We start from the raw sequence: 19,108 nt of genomic DNA on the forward strand, positions 1-19,108 counted from the left end.
TTAGCCTAGTGGCTGTGCGCTTCGCAGCCATATGCCTGGGGAAGGAGTGGCCTAGGTTTGAATTCCCATCGGTGATGTGAGGAGCGGAAGGATCTTCCTCAGCCATAGCCAAGTTAGCCGGTCTTGGGCGTGGACAGTAGGGTCCCCCCCCCCCCTCCGCCGCCCAGTTTATCCTGGGAATTTTCATCCCGCAAAGCAGGCAAACCAGCCTTGAGAACTCAACACTACTGGACCTAGGATACACCAGGGCATAGGGATGACCACCTTATCCTGTGAACAGCTTGAGATCCGATGATTAATAAACCTTCGACACCGCAAGGTAAAAGAGGGCATAAAGAAGATGGTGTAGTAGTAGTAGTATGAATTCTCCCCTCCCCTCTCAAATATATCTGTGATGATTTGACTTTGTTACACCGTTCGGTATATCAGTTTAAGCCTGTTAAGTGACTTGTAGCTTGAGTCCTGGCAGATGCTGTAAGAATTTCTACTCTGAGTCTGCCTAATCGCATATAATTTCCAAGATTCATCATGTAGCATACCTGCAAAATGAATCTGAAAGAATCTGAATGGGGCGGTGAGTTTTGTGGGCTCATTAGCCCACCAAACAGCAGAAATGGTTATGACAATCTCAGTGGAGATGTTCATATAGATCATAAATTGCTTCTTGATTCCCAGTATAAATAAGTTTTATTCTTCAAATTAAGGGGATATTAAATCCCACATTTTTTTAAAACCGAATAAGAAAGTCAAAGATTGGAATCAGAAAGTTTCATGCCGAATATAGTAAACTATAAAAGTATCGGCAGTTACTAGTGTGAACTAATGCAAGTAGTCCTTGTACATAGCACAATCTCAGGCAACTCGTTGCAAAGGTGGAGAAAGTTCCGATTGTTAATCTTGGTATTTTCCATAATGTAAGATAGAGCCTTTAAAGTAACATATTATTAATGAAGTTATGCTCAATAATATATGAAGGATGAGATGTTTAATAACTGCATTATCTCAGCAGGGATGGAATGAAAACTACAAAGTGCTAACTAAAATTTCTTACATTTTTTCCATAATAAAGAGCCTGTTGGCTCTTTATATTTAAGTAACTTAATGGTTGCACCTGTTTGATAACTCATATAGCAGAGTATATAAGTTCTTTTCGCTATACCCTTTGGTATCTATTTGGTCTAGCTACTCACTGATGAAGCCTCAAAAAAGGCTGAAACCGGTCTGGGTAGTGACCTCCCACCATAATGTAATAACAACATACATTTCCTAGGAATGTGTTTTTACATTATGGAAAATACCAAGATTAGCGATCAGAACTTTCCCCACCTTTGCAATGAGTTGCCTGAGATTGTACTACATACTAGGACTACTTGCATTAGCTCACGCTAGTAACCGCCGATACTTTTATAGTTTACTATATTCGGCATGAATCTCTGATTCCAATCTTTGTTTCTTATTCGGTTTTAAAACAATGTGAGATTTAATATCCCCTTAATTTGAATAATGTTTATATCGCTGAAATGAAGCCTATTGGCTCTTTATATTTAAGTAAGTTTTATTCATTCTGCCAAAGATCACATTAGATGCAATTCTGTGATTCATAGTTATTCTTTTGTTGTTATCATGCCATTTGTATGATTTAATTATTAAATATGCAGAGCTTTGCAGTATAACCTTGTCTTTGGAGGACTGATATGTGAATATGGTCAGGTTCCAACACTGTGACAGTATTGTTGGAACCTGACCATAACATGCATATTTTTAGTGAATATAGAATACAATCTGGTCAGAATCGTAAATTATCAGTCTGTTCTCCATTCAGCATACTGGTGGATACCTAATCCTGTGACGTTCCACATGAAGGTTAGGATTGGACATAAAGTCAAACTCCATTTGGTTCTTTCTGCATTCCTTAAAGATCAAGTAGGGATCTCCTTCCAGTTATATAGCTTTGATCTTTAAGGATCAATGGTTAATAGAAAATGTAGTGATATTAACATGTTTATGCTGGATAGTATCCACACTAGCTCTGGCATATGTCATTTCTATGTCAGGACTCACATTTTCATATAGCTTATACAGCATGTCAGTTGCACCTTTTTTTAGGAATGTTATTTGTAAAATTAGCATTTGAGAAATCTTAATGATATTGAAAATCTCAAATGCAATTTGAAATTATTTCAAGTTTATAAGAATATGTATCTTTGTTTGCTTTAGAAAATTTGTTTTACATAAATTTTGTGATTTCTTTGCCTAGCTGTTACTTTATAAACAGCTATTACACATTTTCTGCAGCTGAAAATTTGAAAGAGGATGTTAGGACAAATGTTTAGTTAGACACAGTGTTTTGGCACTATAATAACTGTTTCTAGCATGCATGAAGCATAGCATTTGTGAGAAGGATAAATAATTCCAACAGTGATTTGGAAATTATTTATGTATATATTACCTGTAAAAATTGTATACTGATCATTAGTGAATAAAAGAAAATTCATAGCAAATCGAGCAAAATATAAATAAAACAGAAATAAATACACAAAACAAGCACAACAAATTTTACAAGATGATTTGCTGCTTCTTCAACCCACAATGTATTCTTGCTATGCCTGTGTTTATTATTTTTTATTTTTACTGTCATCAGTTGTTCCAGTTATTTAAAAAAAACTTCAATATATTTTATTTACTAAACACTGTCACATTTTCTTAAAATGTGACAGTGTTTAGTAAATGGCAGCCAGACAAAATTCTCTGGCTGCCATTCTCAAGTTTTCATTCTCTCCCTACTTGTTTTTCCTCATTACTCTGATACTGAATGCTTGCTCTCTCTCTTTCTCTCTCTCACTCAGTTGTCAATCACCCATCAATCTCCTCAATAAGCATGCACACATTCCTGTAAATGGCAAGCGATAAGTTGGGTAGTGATGACTGACAGAATGTCGTCATTAGTGTAAAGAGAATGTCTTTACAAAACACAACAAATATCTCAACACTTAACAATTTTAAATTACAATAAAAAAGATTGAAAGTAACACAACTATCAGAATCTAGTAAGTACATCAATTTCAAATGGTTTACATTTTCATTTTAACAATAATATCAATAATGGCACATCGCAAGTCCGACCATACATGACCAAAACTAATAATAATGTACTAACAGAGAAACAATTGTAAAAAGATTTGTAATTTTAAATTATGATTATTTTTACATCTAGATGGATCACTAGATTAGTCCTTCCCTTAGTTATTTACTGAGCTAACAAACATATACTACTGCTTTTTATTATGGATTAGTTATTTATATTTCGCAAACATATCTCCTTCACTCTCTTCATAAGTTTTTTAATTATGTCTTGAGTTTATAGGATTACATGTCATTCGCTCCACCCAGCAACTTATAGGACACATACATACATACATAATATCACAAATGCTAATTATTAATACAGTAATTACTATTTATCCGACCCTTCAGTTATCAGAACAGAGTTCAGATAATTGAAGGGTTAACCTTTTGAAGTTTGGATAAATGGTAGATCACTATAATTCTTTTCTAATAAGGAAAGATATTTCTGTTCATATGTTCTTCATCTCCCTTATATTTCCCATTATTATGCAACTTATTAATAATGGTTCACATATTTACAACTTATCAACTAAACGTGACATTTTCCTTAATCATTTTCTATTTTTTTCCTAAAATAAACATATAAGCCCTCCCCCCCATACACAGATTTGGTTGTAATCGAAGAATAGTCACAATATGTGGTGCATTTGCCAGTATATACCAATGACATTCCCCAGAGCACAGTGTCATCACTTACCCTGCCTTAGATGGTGAGGTAGCGAGATAGTCCCAATCTCCCCAACATGAATGCGTTGAGATATTCAGCAAAGTATGCATCTCTCTTCCTCCACCACTGCCTTCCTCATTAGCAGTGTTATAAAATTGTCATTCCCAATATTTTCACACATCTTTACTGTGATGTATATTTTAGTCCATTAACAATGTACTTGGTGGGGTTGTATATATTGCTGCCATCGTCTATGTGTGTAGTGTATCTATTAAATGGATTCAGTAGTGCACTGCTGAGATTTTCTGCAGGATTAAAGTAACAAGAAATACCTGATTAAATTACATTGTTTAAATAGAGAAATACAACTGAAATGACAGAGGTATTATCATTTTGAGAGATATTGATATGGATAGTTGCATTAGAACAGGTAAGTTCTGCATTAGTAGATTGACAAGAACACTTTGTGAAGTAATTGCTTTCCAAGCAGATAGCCAAAATCAGAGAGCTGTTTGCATATGCAAACAGCTTACTCAACTTACTCAACTTTTTTTTTTTTTTTCCTGGAGATAAAATATGTGATTACTTCCACTGTTAGATGCTCTTGATTTATTTATTTTGCATCCCTTTATATGCAGGTTAACCCTCCTTCCCCTCTCTCCCCAAAAAAGGGCCCAAAGTCAGATATTTTTTATTTATTTTTTTCATATTCAGTGAAAATTGGATATATAGATAAGTTTTCTACAACTTTTAAAAATTATACATCCAATACTACTTCCTGCTTTTGGAGCATATAGTATATGCTCAAGATATCCTATTTAGATCAGCTTCAAGACTGAAATTGATTTGGCTCCCCCACACAAATTCAGCCCCGAGTGATAACTCACTTTCTTTCCTGATGTATGAAGCAAAACATCATCCTGCTGGAATCAGAATTAGAAAGCCATTTAATGATTGAGACATACCCGAAATAGAAGCCATTTAATGATTGAGATGGCGCGTCTTCTATCACTCTGGATTGAGGATTATAATCAATAAAAATAACTCTTGGTACAGGGAATATTCAGGCAAAAGCTCTCAATATTTTTACCTCATCGAAAGAAACCAAACCAAGAGGAATGTGAAAGCTTTACTGCGAGTTTAGGATGGTTTGACTATTTTAAAAATCAAGCTGGGCTGTAGAATGTAAGAATAACTGGGGAATCTGCTAGTGCTGATTAAAGATTCTATGGCAAAGTTTCCTGAAGAATTGGAAAGGATAATTCAGGAGGGTGATTATGACGATTGGCAAATATTCAACATTGACGAAACTGGTTTCTTTTGGAAACATATACCAACAAAAACTTTCCTAGCTAAAACTAAAGCATCTCATTCAGGATACAAAGTATCTAAAGATCATTTTATGCTTCTATTAGATGGCGACTTTAAACTTCAAGCCTATGTTAGTTTATCATGCGCAAAATCCAAGATTTCACGTTATTGAAGAAATCAGCACAATTGGAAAAAAATAACTTGGATTTAATGAACTGGATAATGAAGATGTGAGAAACTTGCTTGATTCCCATTCAGAACAGTTAAGCATGAATGATCTCCTTCAACTAGAAGAACAGTGTGCATATGAAGAAGATAGGAAGTGCAAACGAGAAGAGAATGTTATAACTAAGAAGCTAACTGCAAAAGAACTTGAGCTAGTTTTCAATTTTGTTTGATGCTTATATGGAACAAAACTTCAAAGTCCACCAAAATCTTGATAAAGTGATTGCCAGCTATTGCAATTCAAACATCTTTACTTAATTATTTTGTAAAAAAGTAGTTCAATCAAATGTTTAGACATTAAATAAAAATTTAAGCAATTGATTTTTATTAAACTTGATGATTTTATCCTCTAATATAGCTTATATTGTGATTTTTTTTCCAAATTAACGCTAATTGATTGATGAATTATAATTATGCCTATTGTTTATTGTATTTGCTTAATGCAATTTTGCTTAGCATGCATTAATCGTGTTAAGCGAGATTTTCCTGTAGATACAAATGTATAGCAGGATTGCATATTCTGTGACTGAAGACATGTTTTGTTTATATTTGCTTATTCCCTTTACATCCCTGTCATTACCTTTTAAAAGCATATTCTAGACTTCAAATCTAATGAAAAGGTCCTAATAAACATAAATCCAGAAACCTTGCATTTCCAAGATATGACCCATTGCAGCAGCAGCAGCAGCACAAATACCAACATCCTGCAATTCAAATAAAGACAATGTCAAGATATAAGCATAAATCCCTTAGAAACTGGCAAAAGAAACACTGTAGTATAACACGCCTCACAGCGAGTGTTAAAAATTACCTCTGTTGACAGCCTCATGAAGTTCATGACTGGTGTTTGATGGCAGTGAATGTTCAACATATTCTTCAGTTTGACATTCTTAATAGAATACACCAGTGATTTCATATAACCCTACAAGTGAAAGTTAAAAGAATTTAAGGTTGGATTACTAAAGAGGCCATGTTCACTTGAACCAATCCATCTTTTCAGGAAATTGTTAATTATGACTCCCGCTGGTCTCACCACTGGAGAGCAGTGAAGCTCCATCGTGCATGAACCATATGTTTCTCCTCCATACCAAGATAACATAGAGTTCATCATGAAAAATATTTTCTGCTCTTTTATTGCAAGATGCCGTAGTACAAAAGTCCTGTAAGCCTTCTTAGCAAAACATATTTCTGTCTTGATCTATCTTCAAAGATACCTGTCCATAGGTTGATGGAGAATTGCTGCTGATGTGTCAACTGAATGACTGCATGTAATTGTTGCAATAACCAAAAATACCAAAGTTAACAAGCCTCATCTGTAAACAGCATGCAAAAGAGAAATCTTCCTCCTCCTCCCCCCCCCACACACACATACATTCTGTTATAGAAACTGCTAACAAAATACTAATTGATTATCATCTGATAGAAGTGCTTGAAACTGCTAGAAATAGAACAGTTAAAAGCTGTTCTATTTATAAAATTTTATCAAATGTTATATGCATAAAGACAACACACACAAAAACTGTCTCCATACTCTGAATGATCATGTACTGCTGTGAAATGCTTAACTCTGTGCCAGTTTCTTACCTCCATATATTATGACTTTAAAAATGAAAAAGGTCAGTGAAAATATTTGAAAGGAATGCAGAAAGGAGTAGATGATATTCGACCAGAAATGTTCAAGTATGGAGGTATAAAAGTTTTATACTTCCATAATAGCCACACTGCACAGTTCATAAATCAAATGCTGAGTATTACAGAAGAATTTCCCAACTGAGCGAGACAAATAGTTGAGAGATAATGGGATTTTCACAAGGTATGTCTGAAAGAGACGTGTGACAGGGTACCAAGAAAAAGCTGGTTTAATTGCTACATTATGTGGTGTAAATGGGACATTATAGAGTTATTATCCATAGTCTATATTTAAGTTGTAAGTTGGTTAGAATTGAGATGTAAGAAGATAACCAGATGGTAAAATTTCAAGAAAGTATTAGTGCATGCTTTTGTCTTACCTCCAATATCTCCACTCTTGTCATCTGTATGAATTTATAAAGGAAAGTGGCATTAAACCTGATATCAAAAATTGGAGATATTAATCTTAACAATTCATGCACATGATGTTATACTCTTAAATAAATCCAGTACAAGTCTACAGATTCCTTAACTAAAATAATTGTTGTAACAAATTTATCAAGAAAATCAATAATGAAAAGACAGACTATCAAAATAAGCAAGAACCTGAATAATGTGGTGGCATCCTTAATGGAGAACCTGTAAAATAAGTAAAATATGTTAGCTATTTAGGTCCAATTTTTAGTGAAGAGGGCAAATTAAATATGGAAATAAACAACAGAACAAGCAAAGCTTGTGCTATAAGGGGAAATCAACTGAAATTTATATAGAATAAGAGAAAGTTTAGTCAAAACACTAAACTATCTGTATACAAGACAGTGTTTAAACCAGTTTTAACTTATGGATCTGAGAGATGGGTTAAAAATAAAAGACTTGATCAAAGACTAGTAGATTACAGATATAAGAGCTCTGAGAAACATTAGGGGAGGGAACATGATGGCATCATTGACAGAATCATATTAAAAAAATAGGACATGTGGAAGGAACTTAACATTGCTAGCATTCAGGAACGTGTGATCCGAGCTAATATGAGGAGGTAATGGTCACTTAAGTAGAATTGAAGAAGAAAGGTTAGCAAAACAAGTGTTTTTTTTTTTTCCCAAGCAGGAAGGATGCAAGAAGACCGAGATCTAGATGAACTGATCAAGTAAGAAGTGCCTTCAAAGACCAAAATATAAGATGTGATAATATCATAGTACTAACGGTTAACAGAACAACTTGTATGAAAATTGTCAATAGGAAATTAGTAATGTGTATAGATGTAAACTTATCATAGAATCCTGTACACCCCTTGACAGGACATATCAGGAATTTGATCTCCCTTTCCAAGATTCAGGTTCAATCAAATTGTGAATGAAAATGCTCAGAATGCAGTGGGAAAAATGCATTCATGCAAATCATAATTGTGTGTATTTCTTATTACACATTTTTCACATTCCTTTAATGCCAAGTGAATGTACAAATTATGTGACCATTTTCAAACATGTGACCACAATTTTCATTCTCTAGTTGCGCATTAAAAATATCAATTTTCTAAAGCATAGCTATGTTATGTAGTCATAGAAACTAAATGATTTCAGTGTGGTAGACAAGTTGCTAGTTAAGTGGGCCTTCCACGGTGAGTCTGCCGACTTGATGGAGGTTACTATAGTAATGACGTAATAATAAGTAACTGGTCCAATTATTTGCTCTTTCTGTTCTATTACAAAAAAGATATTTTTTAAAGAAGTGCTGAACAAAATTTAGTCAGTCTGTATTTTTATTTGTAGTATCCAGCAGAAATTGCCGATCTACAGTATAAACCTGGATTTGCAATCAGAGGGCTTCATTATGATATTCAGAAGGTAAGTTTAAACCACATAAAATTATATGTGTGAGAAAATTGATAAATCTAGCACTCATCCTGCAATGTGTAAATTATGATCACATAATTTGGATGAATTAAATTGTAAACTAATACACTGGCATGTATGTAAAATATAACGTCATTAAAAATGTTGCTTTACAAGTGAGATATTACATATATTAAACTTTTCTTATTGTGATTCTACAAAGTTCATTGACCTCATTTGTTATTCTTTTACTCTTGTTAAAGCCAAGAACCCACTTATTTCTCTTCTGTGTGGATTCTGTTTGTAAGTGACCTATTACCATGTACTTTAACAAAATATGAGCTTGAAATGGAGACATATTGTTAAAACTTTCTGTATTTCTATTATGTATTTCTCAACACTGCTTTGTCTTTTTTTATTCTTTGGTTAAACTTCATGAGATGTCGTAAATGGTTGATTGCCTTAACTATCGACTACCATCATTTATATATTTCTATTGGTTCTTATGTTCTCACGCTCTATAGTCTAGCAAATTTATTTGTTTTATGACTGCACCAGTTAGATTATGTACTGAGTGAGAGATTAAGATTTTAAACTAAAGATAAAGCAGACATTGTTAGCATTCCTCCACTTATATTAATCTTTACCCTTAATTAGTCATGGTTTTATTATTGATCGCTTAAACTTTATCTTATGCAGATTCAAAATTTTCAGGATAGTGCATTGATAGAATCAGTTCAATGTGTTGTTCACTGTTATATCGATGTTTCTATGTGATTTATGCTTAATTAGTTGTTTATTTAAATCTATCCTTTCTTACCTAAAACCTTATACAATCAAAATCCTACCGGCTGCTCTATTGTTATATACTCACCTTTCATTATTTATTCTTTCTTCTCTTACTTTAATCTTATTCTTATATCTAGGATTGTTTCCTCTTCGGATACTGGTGAATTTATATTTTGCTGTGCCAGCCAGTATCCTATAGTAGAAAAGATCCTTACTCAGGGAGACAATACTAAATTCTTAGCTTTCTTACACAATATCTTATTTAAACTGCCATATAGATTCAGATTATTGCAGTCGTGACTTAAATCTATATTTAAATTCACTCTCTAAATCCTTCCCGCCAAAATAGGTTCTATTTTTATAAGTGGTAAGTTGGAATCGTAATCAGGCATGACTCAGGTTCCGGTAAATATGACATGTTTATTGGAATATCTAAAACACAATACAAAATTCATACACTCAATTATGCTCAATACTAAATAAAACTCGAACTAAGAGATTAACACATTCTAAACTAATTAAATCTTATAAAGCATGCTAAACACAGTAACTGCATATTGGGATAGATAGCAAATGATATGAAGTTAAGCTAAATACCTTTCAGTAGTATTACTCGCAAGAGAAAACTAACAAATTCTAATGTTACTGAGATACTAAATTCTACTATTCTTATCGCATCAAGTTAATCCTATCACATACAAAATTACAAAAGATTTCTTCCAAACAATTCTTCTTACGCTCAAAAGAGGTTAACTTTTTAAATAGAGACTGTCCACAGAGTTCTTTAGAATACAGTTCTTAATTTCACATTCATAAACAATCTTCTCTCTTCTAATGAACTTTCACGCAAAATGGAGTAATTGCACCTTACTGAGCTTTTTCCGCATCGTTCTGCACCACATGTATTTCTGGATACTTCTCATCTATTGGCTGTCCATACGCCAACATAGGGGTTATGCTATCTTCATTCCTTCTGCTGAAAACAGACTCAAATCTTTGCGTTTCAGGAACAACTCGATGAGACTTTTCAGTGATGGATTGATTCTGCTAGGGCTGGAAATTTTACCTTCAGCTTTGCATAGAATCCTACTTCATTTTAAGAACGCTTGCAGTCTGACATCTTATCACAGACTTCACCCCCTTTATGCGAAACTGCCTGCTACCTTCCGAACCACCAAAACAGGAAAACGTTACGACCAGAGAGAGTCTTCCGATATGGGCTCAACCCCTTATATTCTTCTATAGAGCGCCCTCTTTTCTCAGTCCCCTATTTGCAAACGGCCCTTATCTTTTCACTCCTTTGGGTTCATCCTTTACTTTTACGACACTGTTATACTTGGATTCACAGAATACATGGCAACGTAATTTTCCGAGTAAACTATAGCCGCTTTACACGTGTAGCTTTATGCCTTCCAGGAATTATTACTTAGCAACTTTTTTGATGACTCACAGTAAATTTTATATAGCTTAAGTGAGGCTTAAATTTAAATCAGATTATCTCTCTTTTTTTAGACATACTTAAAAATGAAATCTTAATATAATCACATCAGCTTAAATATAAGGCACTTGAAATAAAGAATAGAAATTTTACATAAAGTGAAGAAGTTTCACTTTTAATTACAGCTGATGTGCAGGTATTTCTCTTTGTCAGCAAGTTTTATATGTTAGATTCCAAATGAATGATTTCTTTCCAAGTTTCCTTCATTTAGGATCTAACATCACAAACCATTTAATTAAATCAAAAATTAATATTTACACAGTTGGATTCATATTTACATATATATATATATACAGTTGCATTACAAATCTGTTATTTTCAATTCCTACCTAATTCAAACTTAGTTCTGATTTTCTTCCTTTAAAGTTAATTCATAAACTAGAATATCCTGCCAGTCACATACACAAACTGATGATAAAGCATATCGTGAGTAAGCTTAATTCAATATCAATATGCATTATCTCACTGCACCCATAAACAGATACACTTGATTTACAACCTTGTTCGGAATTATCACATATATAACTACTAACAGTTCTTATTCAGCACTGCCTTTTACATGAATCTTTTGTTCACATAAGTGCTCCCTTTTGTCCTTCTTTCCTTCTGCTGGCTTCTTCTCGATTTCCTGCCAAATTTCTTCTTTGTCCGAGTCGCCAATTATTCTGTGCCCTTTAGGACCCTTGCGACTTATGATGCTCCTCTTTTGATTGCTGAAGACAGACCTCGCATGGTGGCAAACCCAGATAAGAGAAGGTGAAGACCCTAAGACAAAATCCTTCTGAATAATTCGGCTTATAAAGGCCCGGACTTCCATTGTATGCATGCACACGACCCATGAAACTTCCATATATGGTCACTATTGACATCTGACCATGATGATGTCATACTTCGAGGATATCTTTTTCTCCTCTTTTCATGTCACCTTTATCATCTCTAATTCCTTTTACATAACTCTTTCCTCCATTTTTGAGCTCTGTCAACACCTCTAGAATATCTTTCCACCTTCTTGATATCTGTTTTCTATATTCTTACCAAAGTCCTCCCATGACTTTTGTTTAGCTAGTTTTACACAGTGTTTAGCTTTCTTACATTTGTCTCTGTATTTTCTCTAAGAGTACAAGCTGACTTATTTGCCAGGAACTTTTGATATGCTTTCTTCTTTTCCTTCACTGCCTCTTTAACTTCCTGTATCCACCATGGGGATTCTGATTTTTCTATCCTTGTAAACAAAACCTCACCACATGCCTCTCTGGCTGAATCAATCAATGTTTTCTTCAGAATTTGCCACTGACTTTCCAAGGTTTGGTTCCAGTTCTCAAACTCTTTCATTTTTTTTCTTGAATAATGTTTGTGTATTTTAGTCTACAGTTTACATCTGAGAGCTGTGCAACTTTTATTCGCTTCAAAACTTTCTTACATGCTCTTGTTTTCAGTATGAAATTGAATTTTATCCTGCTCAAGACTAAATGGTGATCACTTCCAATTTCAAATCCTCTGTACACTCTAGTGTCCTGCACAAGGGAGAAAACATCACTATCAACAATAACATAGTCAATGAGACTTTTCTTATTCCTTGCCTTTTCTCTCCATGTAAATTTGGGCACATTTTTATGTTGGAACATTGTATTAGTAATAACTAGTCCATGTCCTGAGCTGAAATCCAAACAGGTATTTGCCATTATTATGAGCTTTGCTCTTTTCTCCAAATTTTCCCAAAATATTATTGTATGTCTGACAATCATTTCCTACTCTGCTATTTAGATCCCCAATAACGACCAACTTTTCCTTTTTCATTGTGTCAGTTGCTTTCTCTAAAGCCTCAAAAATTTCCTCCACTTCTACCTTAGTAGAACCAAAATCTGTTCTAAGGAAATCTTCTGTGGAACCATAGGCACAAATAAGTCTCATTGTCCAGTTCCCCATTCTCATATTTGCCCACATTACTCTACTTGAGACTGCCTGCCATTCAAGAAGATTAGCCTCGTCTATCGACATAATAGGGGTGACTGAAACAAAAAAGGCAAAAACTGGTGAGATCTTTCTGAGCAATAAATACAAAATGTTATATTCAGGCCTTTTTTGTTTCAGTCACCCCTATTATGTCGATCTGGGATGTACATGATAAATATTAGACATGGTAGAAAATGAAGAAAACAATTATATAATAAACCTATGCAATTTTTTAGTCTAGGTAGTACTAGGAAGTTGAGAAGAAATTTCAGCTGTCAAAGAAGCAGTTGGAGGCTTAGGGCTTCCACTATTAAACTGCTACTATTTAAGCAATGCAGGCCCAAAAGTTCATAATATATTTCTGACTAATCACACAAGAGCAAACCTTCTCCAGTACTTCCTGGGTGTTAATCTTCTGTTTGGAATAAATGATAATGGCCTAAGAGCTGAAATTGTTCCTGAATAATACAGATGCTTAACTTGAAAACTGCTGCATCATTCTGGCACTGATATTCTTTCCACTAATAACTGCAAAATCTGTTCTAAGGAAATCTTTAACCACTTCTTCCATTAACTTCTACAGTTAGGTACTATAATTACCAAAAATAATCATTCAACTGCTTAGGTATTTGATGAGACACCAAAGCAATTTCTTTAAAGAGAGACGGATAGAGATGCTCTTAAGAAGAGTATGGGTATTTATAAACACTTAATTTTTTGTGTAGTTTAACTGGGTTTTTTTTTTCATTATTTTCTTGCAAATATATAATAAAATATGATTTTTTACAATTATTTGTAAAATTAATGAATTTTTAGAATTCATTTTAGCTTTTTTTTTTCTGATTTTTTTTTTTAAATCATTAAGCTTATGCTGTTTGGAATATGCATTGACTCTTACCTTAAACTATAGAACTACTGAAAAAGAGTAAAGAACAAGAAATCTGAAGGAAATTTTCTAGAATACAAAATTATCTGTAAGTTACTTAAGGAAAAGAATTCCAGAAGACTACAAAACTTTCAGGATACAAAACCTAAGAGAAGCAGTGCAGGCAAAACCAGCCTGAAAAAAATAGAGAAAGTAAATTTTAAAGTCAATTCCATCTGCTTTACAGGATCAAAATAAAGAAAAACATGTTAATAGAAAAAGAATAAAAGAAATTGTGCAGAATTTTTATAACTATCTTTGTGCAACTAAGTGCCAAGTCTCAGAACCTATCATTCCAAAACCAAGCAACATATCAGATCTACTTAAAGAAGAAATAGAACACGCCCTCAAGAAAATGAGTAAAGGTAAAGCCTCAGGACTTGATCATGTTAAGACTGAAGAAATCCAACAAGGTGGACCAACTATATTCAAGGCCTTGGCTGCCAGATTCACGTGGTACTTCAAATAAAGAAGGATTCCAGAGGAATGGAAGACTCAAAAACCATACTTCTATTCAAAAAAGGGAACAAGGAAGACAATTATTGCCCAATCTGTCTACTCTCTCACATAAAATCGTGAACAGAATCCAAACCACACTCGAAGACAACTCCAGTAGAGAGCAGGCAGGATTCAGAAGAGGCTTCTCCACAATAGATCATATCCAGGTCATTTCGCAACTAACAGAAAAATGCAGAGAATACCGAATCCTCTGTTTCCTTTTTATTGATTTTAAAAAAGCATTTGATACCATAGAACACAATGCAGTCATCAGTGCCTTACTGGAAATAAATGTGGACCCTACTTACATCCATATGATAAAAGAAATTAACAAAAATCAGACAACACAAATAACGCTATTTGATCAACCTATAAATATAGATATAAAGAGAGGGGTCTGCCTATGTGATCTCCCAAATATATTTACCAGCACTTTAGAATACGTTCTGAAAAAAATGACCTAAATGGAGGAATAAGCATAGATGGTGAAAAACTACAAATCCTTATGTTTGCTGATGATCTAATACTGATATCCCACAACCCAAAAGACCTAGAAGAAATGGGTGAAAAAATTTACACAAACAGCAGTAAGATAGGCTTAGAAATGAATCTAGAAAAAACAAAATGGACTAAAAACATCTACACAAGTGACAGTCGCCTATGCATTAATAACAATAAAGGACAAACAATAAAAATGAATAATGATATATCTGAAGAACTAGCAAAAAGAAAGAAAGCTGCATGGTTATCATTTAACAAACACACTAAAAGAAACACTTACTTGATCCAAATATTAACATTTCTGTGAAGGCAAAACTATTTAATAGTGATATTCTTCCATCACTCGCATATGGATTAGAAACATGGAACACGACAAGGAAAGAAGAGACTCTCAGAATAACTTGGCGTGCAATAGAACATAGGATTTGTAATGTCAGCAAAATGGAACATGTTAGAAACACCGAACTAAGAAAGAGATCAGGCATGAAAGATGTGGTAAGTGAGTATACGAAAGCAAGATGAGATGGGCAGGTCACATAGCCAGACTCAGGGATAACAGATAGACATATAGATTACTCAACTGGCAACCAAGAATAAAGAGAAAACCCAGGAAGACCACCTACTAGATGGGAAGATCCACTAGTGAAATCTATGGATATAACATGGAAGAGAGAGGTTCAAGATCAAGATCGTTGGAGGCATCTTTGTGACCTGCACTCATGGAGAAATCTTGAGTGAAACACAGGTCCATCAAGGTAATACTTTGGATATAATATTTACCTGTTTTTAGTCTTGTTGACCAATCTTACTGTTTTGATTTACTTTGTCAGGTACTTCACTATACTTGAATAAGTCTGTGATTCAAGGTTTCAATTTAGCCTTTCATTTATATATAGGGTTTGTTAATGAAGATCGATTCTTTTCATCAGATACAGTTTGAAAGTGTTTACCGGTAAGTTAATTAACTTTTTATCTTTTTGGGTAAATGTTAGTTAGAATTGCTCCTAATTACAAATAATTTATACTACATGTATTCTAATTGTGTGTGTGGGGGGGGGGGGGTATGTGAGGAATAGTTTATAATGCCAAGAGGTATTGGTATCTAATCTGGTGATTTAGGAAACATTGGAGCATAATTAAACAAGTTTTTTGTTCAAAAAAATCAGCTAGCAGCTTATATTCCTTTATAGGCAGCAGGTGAGGCCTTTTATAGCTTTTGGAGACTGAGTGGGCAGTTCAGTCTCCACCAGTAGCCAATCAGAGATAGTTGGCCCAAGACTATCACTAATTATAAGTAGCAACTGATGAAGAGACTGGCTAATTGTTCTCTTTGTTTGTTTATATGATGTTTTACAGTTAGTGTGTCACTCAGGAAGGCATGAGGAAAGGAGAACAAATATTAGAACCATATCTTTCATTAAATTTAGATGCAATAAAAATCTGAAATTCAATGAGTTCCCTATTATTTACCCATTGTTATCAAAATCATTGTATCTGAGGTTATACTGAACTTTTGCTTAATTATTTTGTATTGAGCATTGTTTTTTCTTGTGATAAGGAAGAGTTGACTGTATTTAGTGTTTTCAATTTGGTTTCACAATATTAAATGAAAACACTTAAATCTCATTATAATGCTCATAAGATGAAAGGAATAGTCTGTTATAGAGAAACTTTGCTATAGCAAATTTCCTTTAGCATTGCTGTTACTTTTCAGTAGTTTTATAGTGAGAGCCACTATATTAAAACTTGACTCTTCTTGGGCTTATATAGTACTTATTTATTGCCGAAGTTTGTTTATTTTTATTTCTTTTTTTTTTTTTTTTTCCATTTACATGTACAAGTTACATTCAGTAGTCTTTCCTTGATGTAAAATGTGTGTCTTTACAGAGGACCTCACTCCATTAAGTGAAAAAGAAGTGGTTAATATTTATGAAGGTTCCTATATTCCCCAGTACTTATTTATTGCCGAAGTTTGTTTATTTTTCTTTCTTTTTTTTTTTTTACCATTTACATGTACAAGTTACATTCAGTAGTCTTTCCTTGATGTAAAATGTGTGTCTTTACAGAGGACTCACTCCATTAAGTGAAAAAGAAGTGGTTAATATTTATGAAGGTTCCTATATTCCCCAGGCATTGATTCGAGGCTCATCAGGTGAGGTATGTGAAAATGTTTGCACTAACTCTAATTCTGAGTTTGTAGTTCATTTTAAGCTGTTATTGTTAGATTTAGTACTATATCGTGTTCTTTACTATCCTTTTAGTGTTAACATCACATCTGTATGACATGAATTTCATTTTAAAAAATGTGTTCATCTGACTTCTTTGGCTATATTGAAGTTCTTGAACATTTTTTATAAGAATCACATAACCAATTCTGATATTTAAAAAAAAAAAAAAAAAAAAAAAAAACTTTTAACAGTTCTTCAATTCTCAACTAGTTTTGTTTTGTGTCATTCTGTATACTTTCAGCAGAGCATATTTTATATTGAATTTCATTTCTCTGTATCTGAAAAAAGTGAATACATATTTTTTTAAAAAAAAGGTTAGTTTTGCTGATTTAAATAATCGAAATTCTGCACATAGTCAATAAAGAATTTACCAGGGCTTCTGACCTAATGGTTTTCACTCTCTATTGTCAGACCTTCTAAGTAGATATCTATGTGGAATATCAGTTAACATACTGAAATGGGCTGGCCATTTGAGACACAGCTGACCATATTATATTCTGTATTAACAAAAACTACACATATATGATGTAATCAGATACTCTTTATTCAGGAAAACCAGGACAAATAGTGAAAGGCTACTGCAACCCTTGAACTCGACAGAATTGAAGGTAGCTCTATCAACATATGAAGCATGGAGTTCAAGGAATTACAGAAACATTCTACCAACAAAATTAATGTTGTCAAGATGAAGACAAAAACAGGAGCAATATCTCTAAATAATAACTTTGATTTATTCAGGTAATTGTGATGAGGGAGATGAAGGAATAGCTAGGTATTTTGCAGTGAATATAAAAATAAACTTCATGAAAGCAGACATTTCAAGTAGAATGTGATGTGGACAGATTTCAAAATACGAAATTGAATGAGACATATTCTGCCTGCGGTTTTCAAAGTTCTACTAGAGAAAAAGTAAAAATCTTTGAATTGTTTAAAGAGCTGACCTAAACAGTAGATTAGAAAATAATTCACAAACATACAGAAATCTGAGATATGATGAAAAATGCACAATAATTGTAAGTTTCTGTTCATTATGTAAAATATCATCAAATTCCTGATATTTCTTCAAGGAATGTACAGAATAGTATTGCATGATTAAATTCCCATTATTAACTTCCCATTGACAACTTTCTTCCAAATTGATCTGTTTGAGGGGGAGGAGTCTGAAAGTAATGTCTTCATTGTGATAGTTCCACATCCAAACGAGATGTCACTTAAAAAAAAAGATAAGGTTCTTACTTTATTTTCATACACTGTTTCTCTTCTCAACATAGTCTTCCTCCATTACCAAGTTTGTCAAAGACATAGTAAACCTCGTAGGTTTAATTTTCTTGCCTTTGCTTTGACCTGTTTGTTATTTCAAAATAGATACCTGTGAGATGTGTCTTCAGTTTATGAAGTAACCAGAAGTTTTATGGAGCAAAGTCTGGGATGTCTGGAGGATGTTCCACAACTTCAGTGAATGCACTGTTCTTGGCCTTGCACTCATCCTGTTTCTCTAAACAAGAAACAGGATGAGTGCAAGGTTAATTCATTGTTGTTCCTTTCATTACACAGTCTTGTGAATGATACCTTTCTTATCTTGAAAGATGGTCAGTATGCACTTTCTGACAAAAGATTGTTTCATAATTTTTGAAAAGCCTGAAATGAATTATGGAGACAGTATGCTATACACTATACCTTTTGGCAACTCCTATAGGTAAAGATGACCTCGCCAATCCTTCTGCCTGGTATCTCCACTTCTGGGCCTGGCTCCCACTGAAGAGACCTCAATAAAGGTCGAAACTAGTCTGGGTAGTTGCCCTTCCCTTAATGCATAACGTTATACATATCCACAAGGAGATGTGTTTTGCATTATGGGAGATACTGAGATAGGAGTGATGTTAGCTTGTTCCACCTTTGCTACGAGTTGCCCAGCGTTGTACTGCC

The 19,108-nt window shown here is 33.7% G+C and overlaps 1 protein-coding gene across 1 annotated transcript in view; it reads left to right on the forward strand.

Annotated features, from left to right (window-relative positions):
- Positions 1-19,108, forward strand: part of Nt5c (5' nucleotidase C) — a 112,187-nt gene that overhangs the window by 13,602 nt on the left and 79,477 nt on the right. Inside the window, exons 3-5 of the mRNA XM_090414152.1 lie at positions 8,728-8,802; positions 15,851-15,906; positions 17,021-17,111. Of these exons, the coding sequence (XP_090270278.1) occupies positions 8,728-8,802; positions 15,851-15,906; positions 17,021-17,111 (222 nt within the window). The remainder of the gene's footprint in view (positions 1-8,727; positions 8,803-15,850; positions 15,907-17,020; positions 17,112-19,108) is intronic.

The sequence above is a fragment of the Typopeltis vanoorti genome, chromosome 24 (assembly GCF_054136105.1).
Source record: "Typopeltis vanoorti isolate ZY-2024b chromosome 24, IOZ_Tvanoo_1.0, whole genome shotgun sequence".
Lineage (NCBI taxonomy): Eukaryota > Metazoa > Arthropoda > Arachnida > Uropygi > Thelyphonidae > Typopeltis > Typopeltis vanoorti.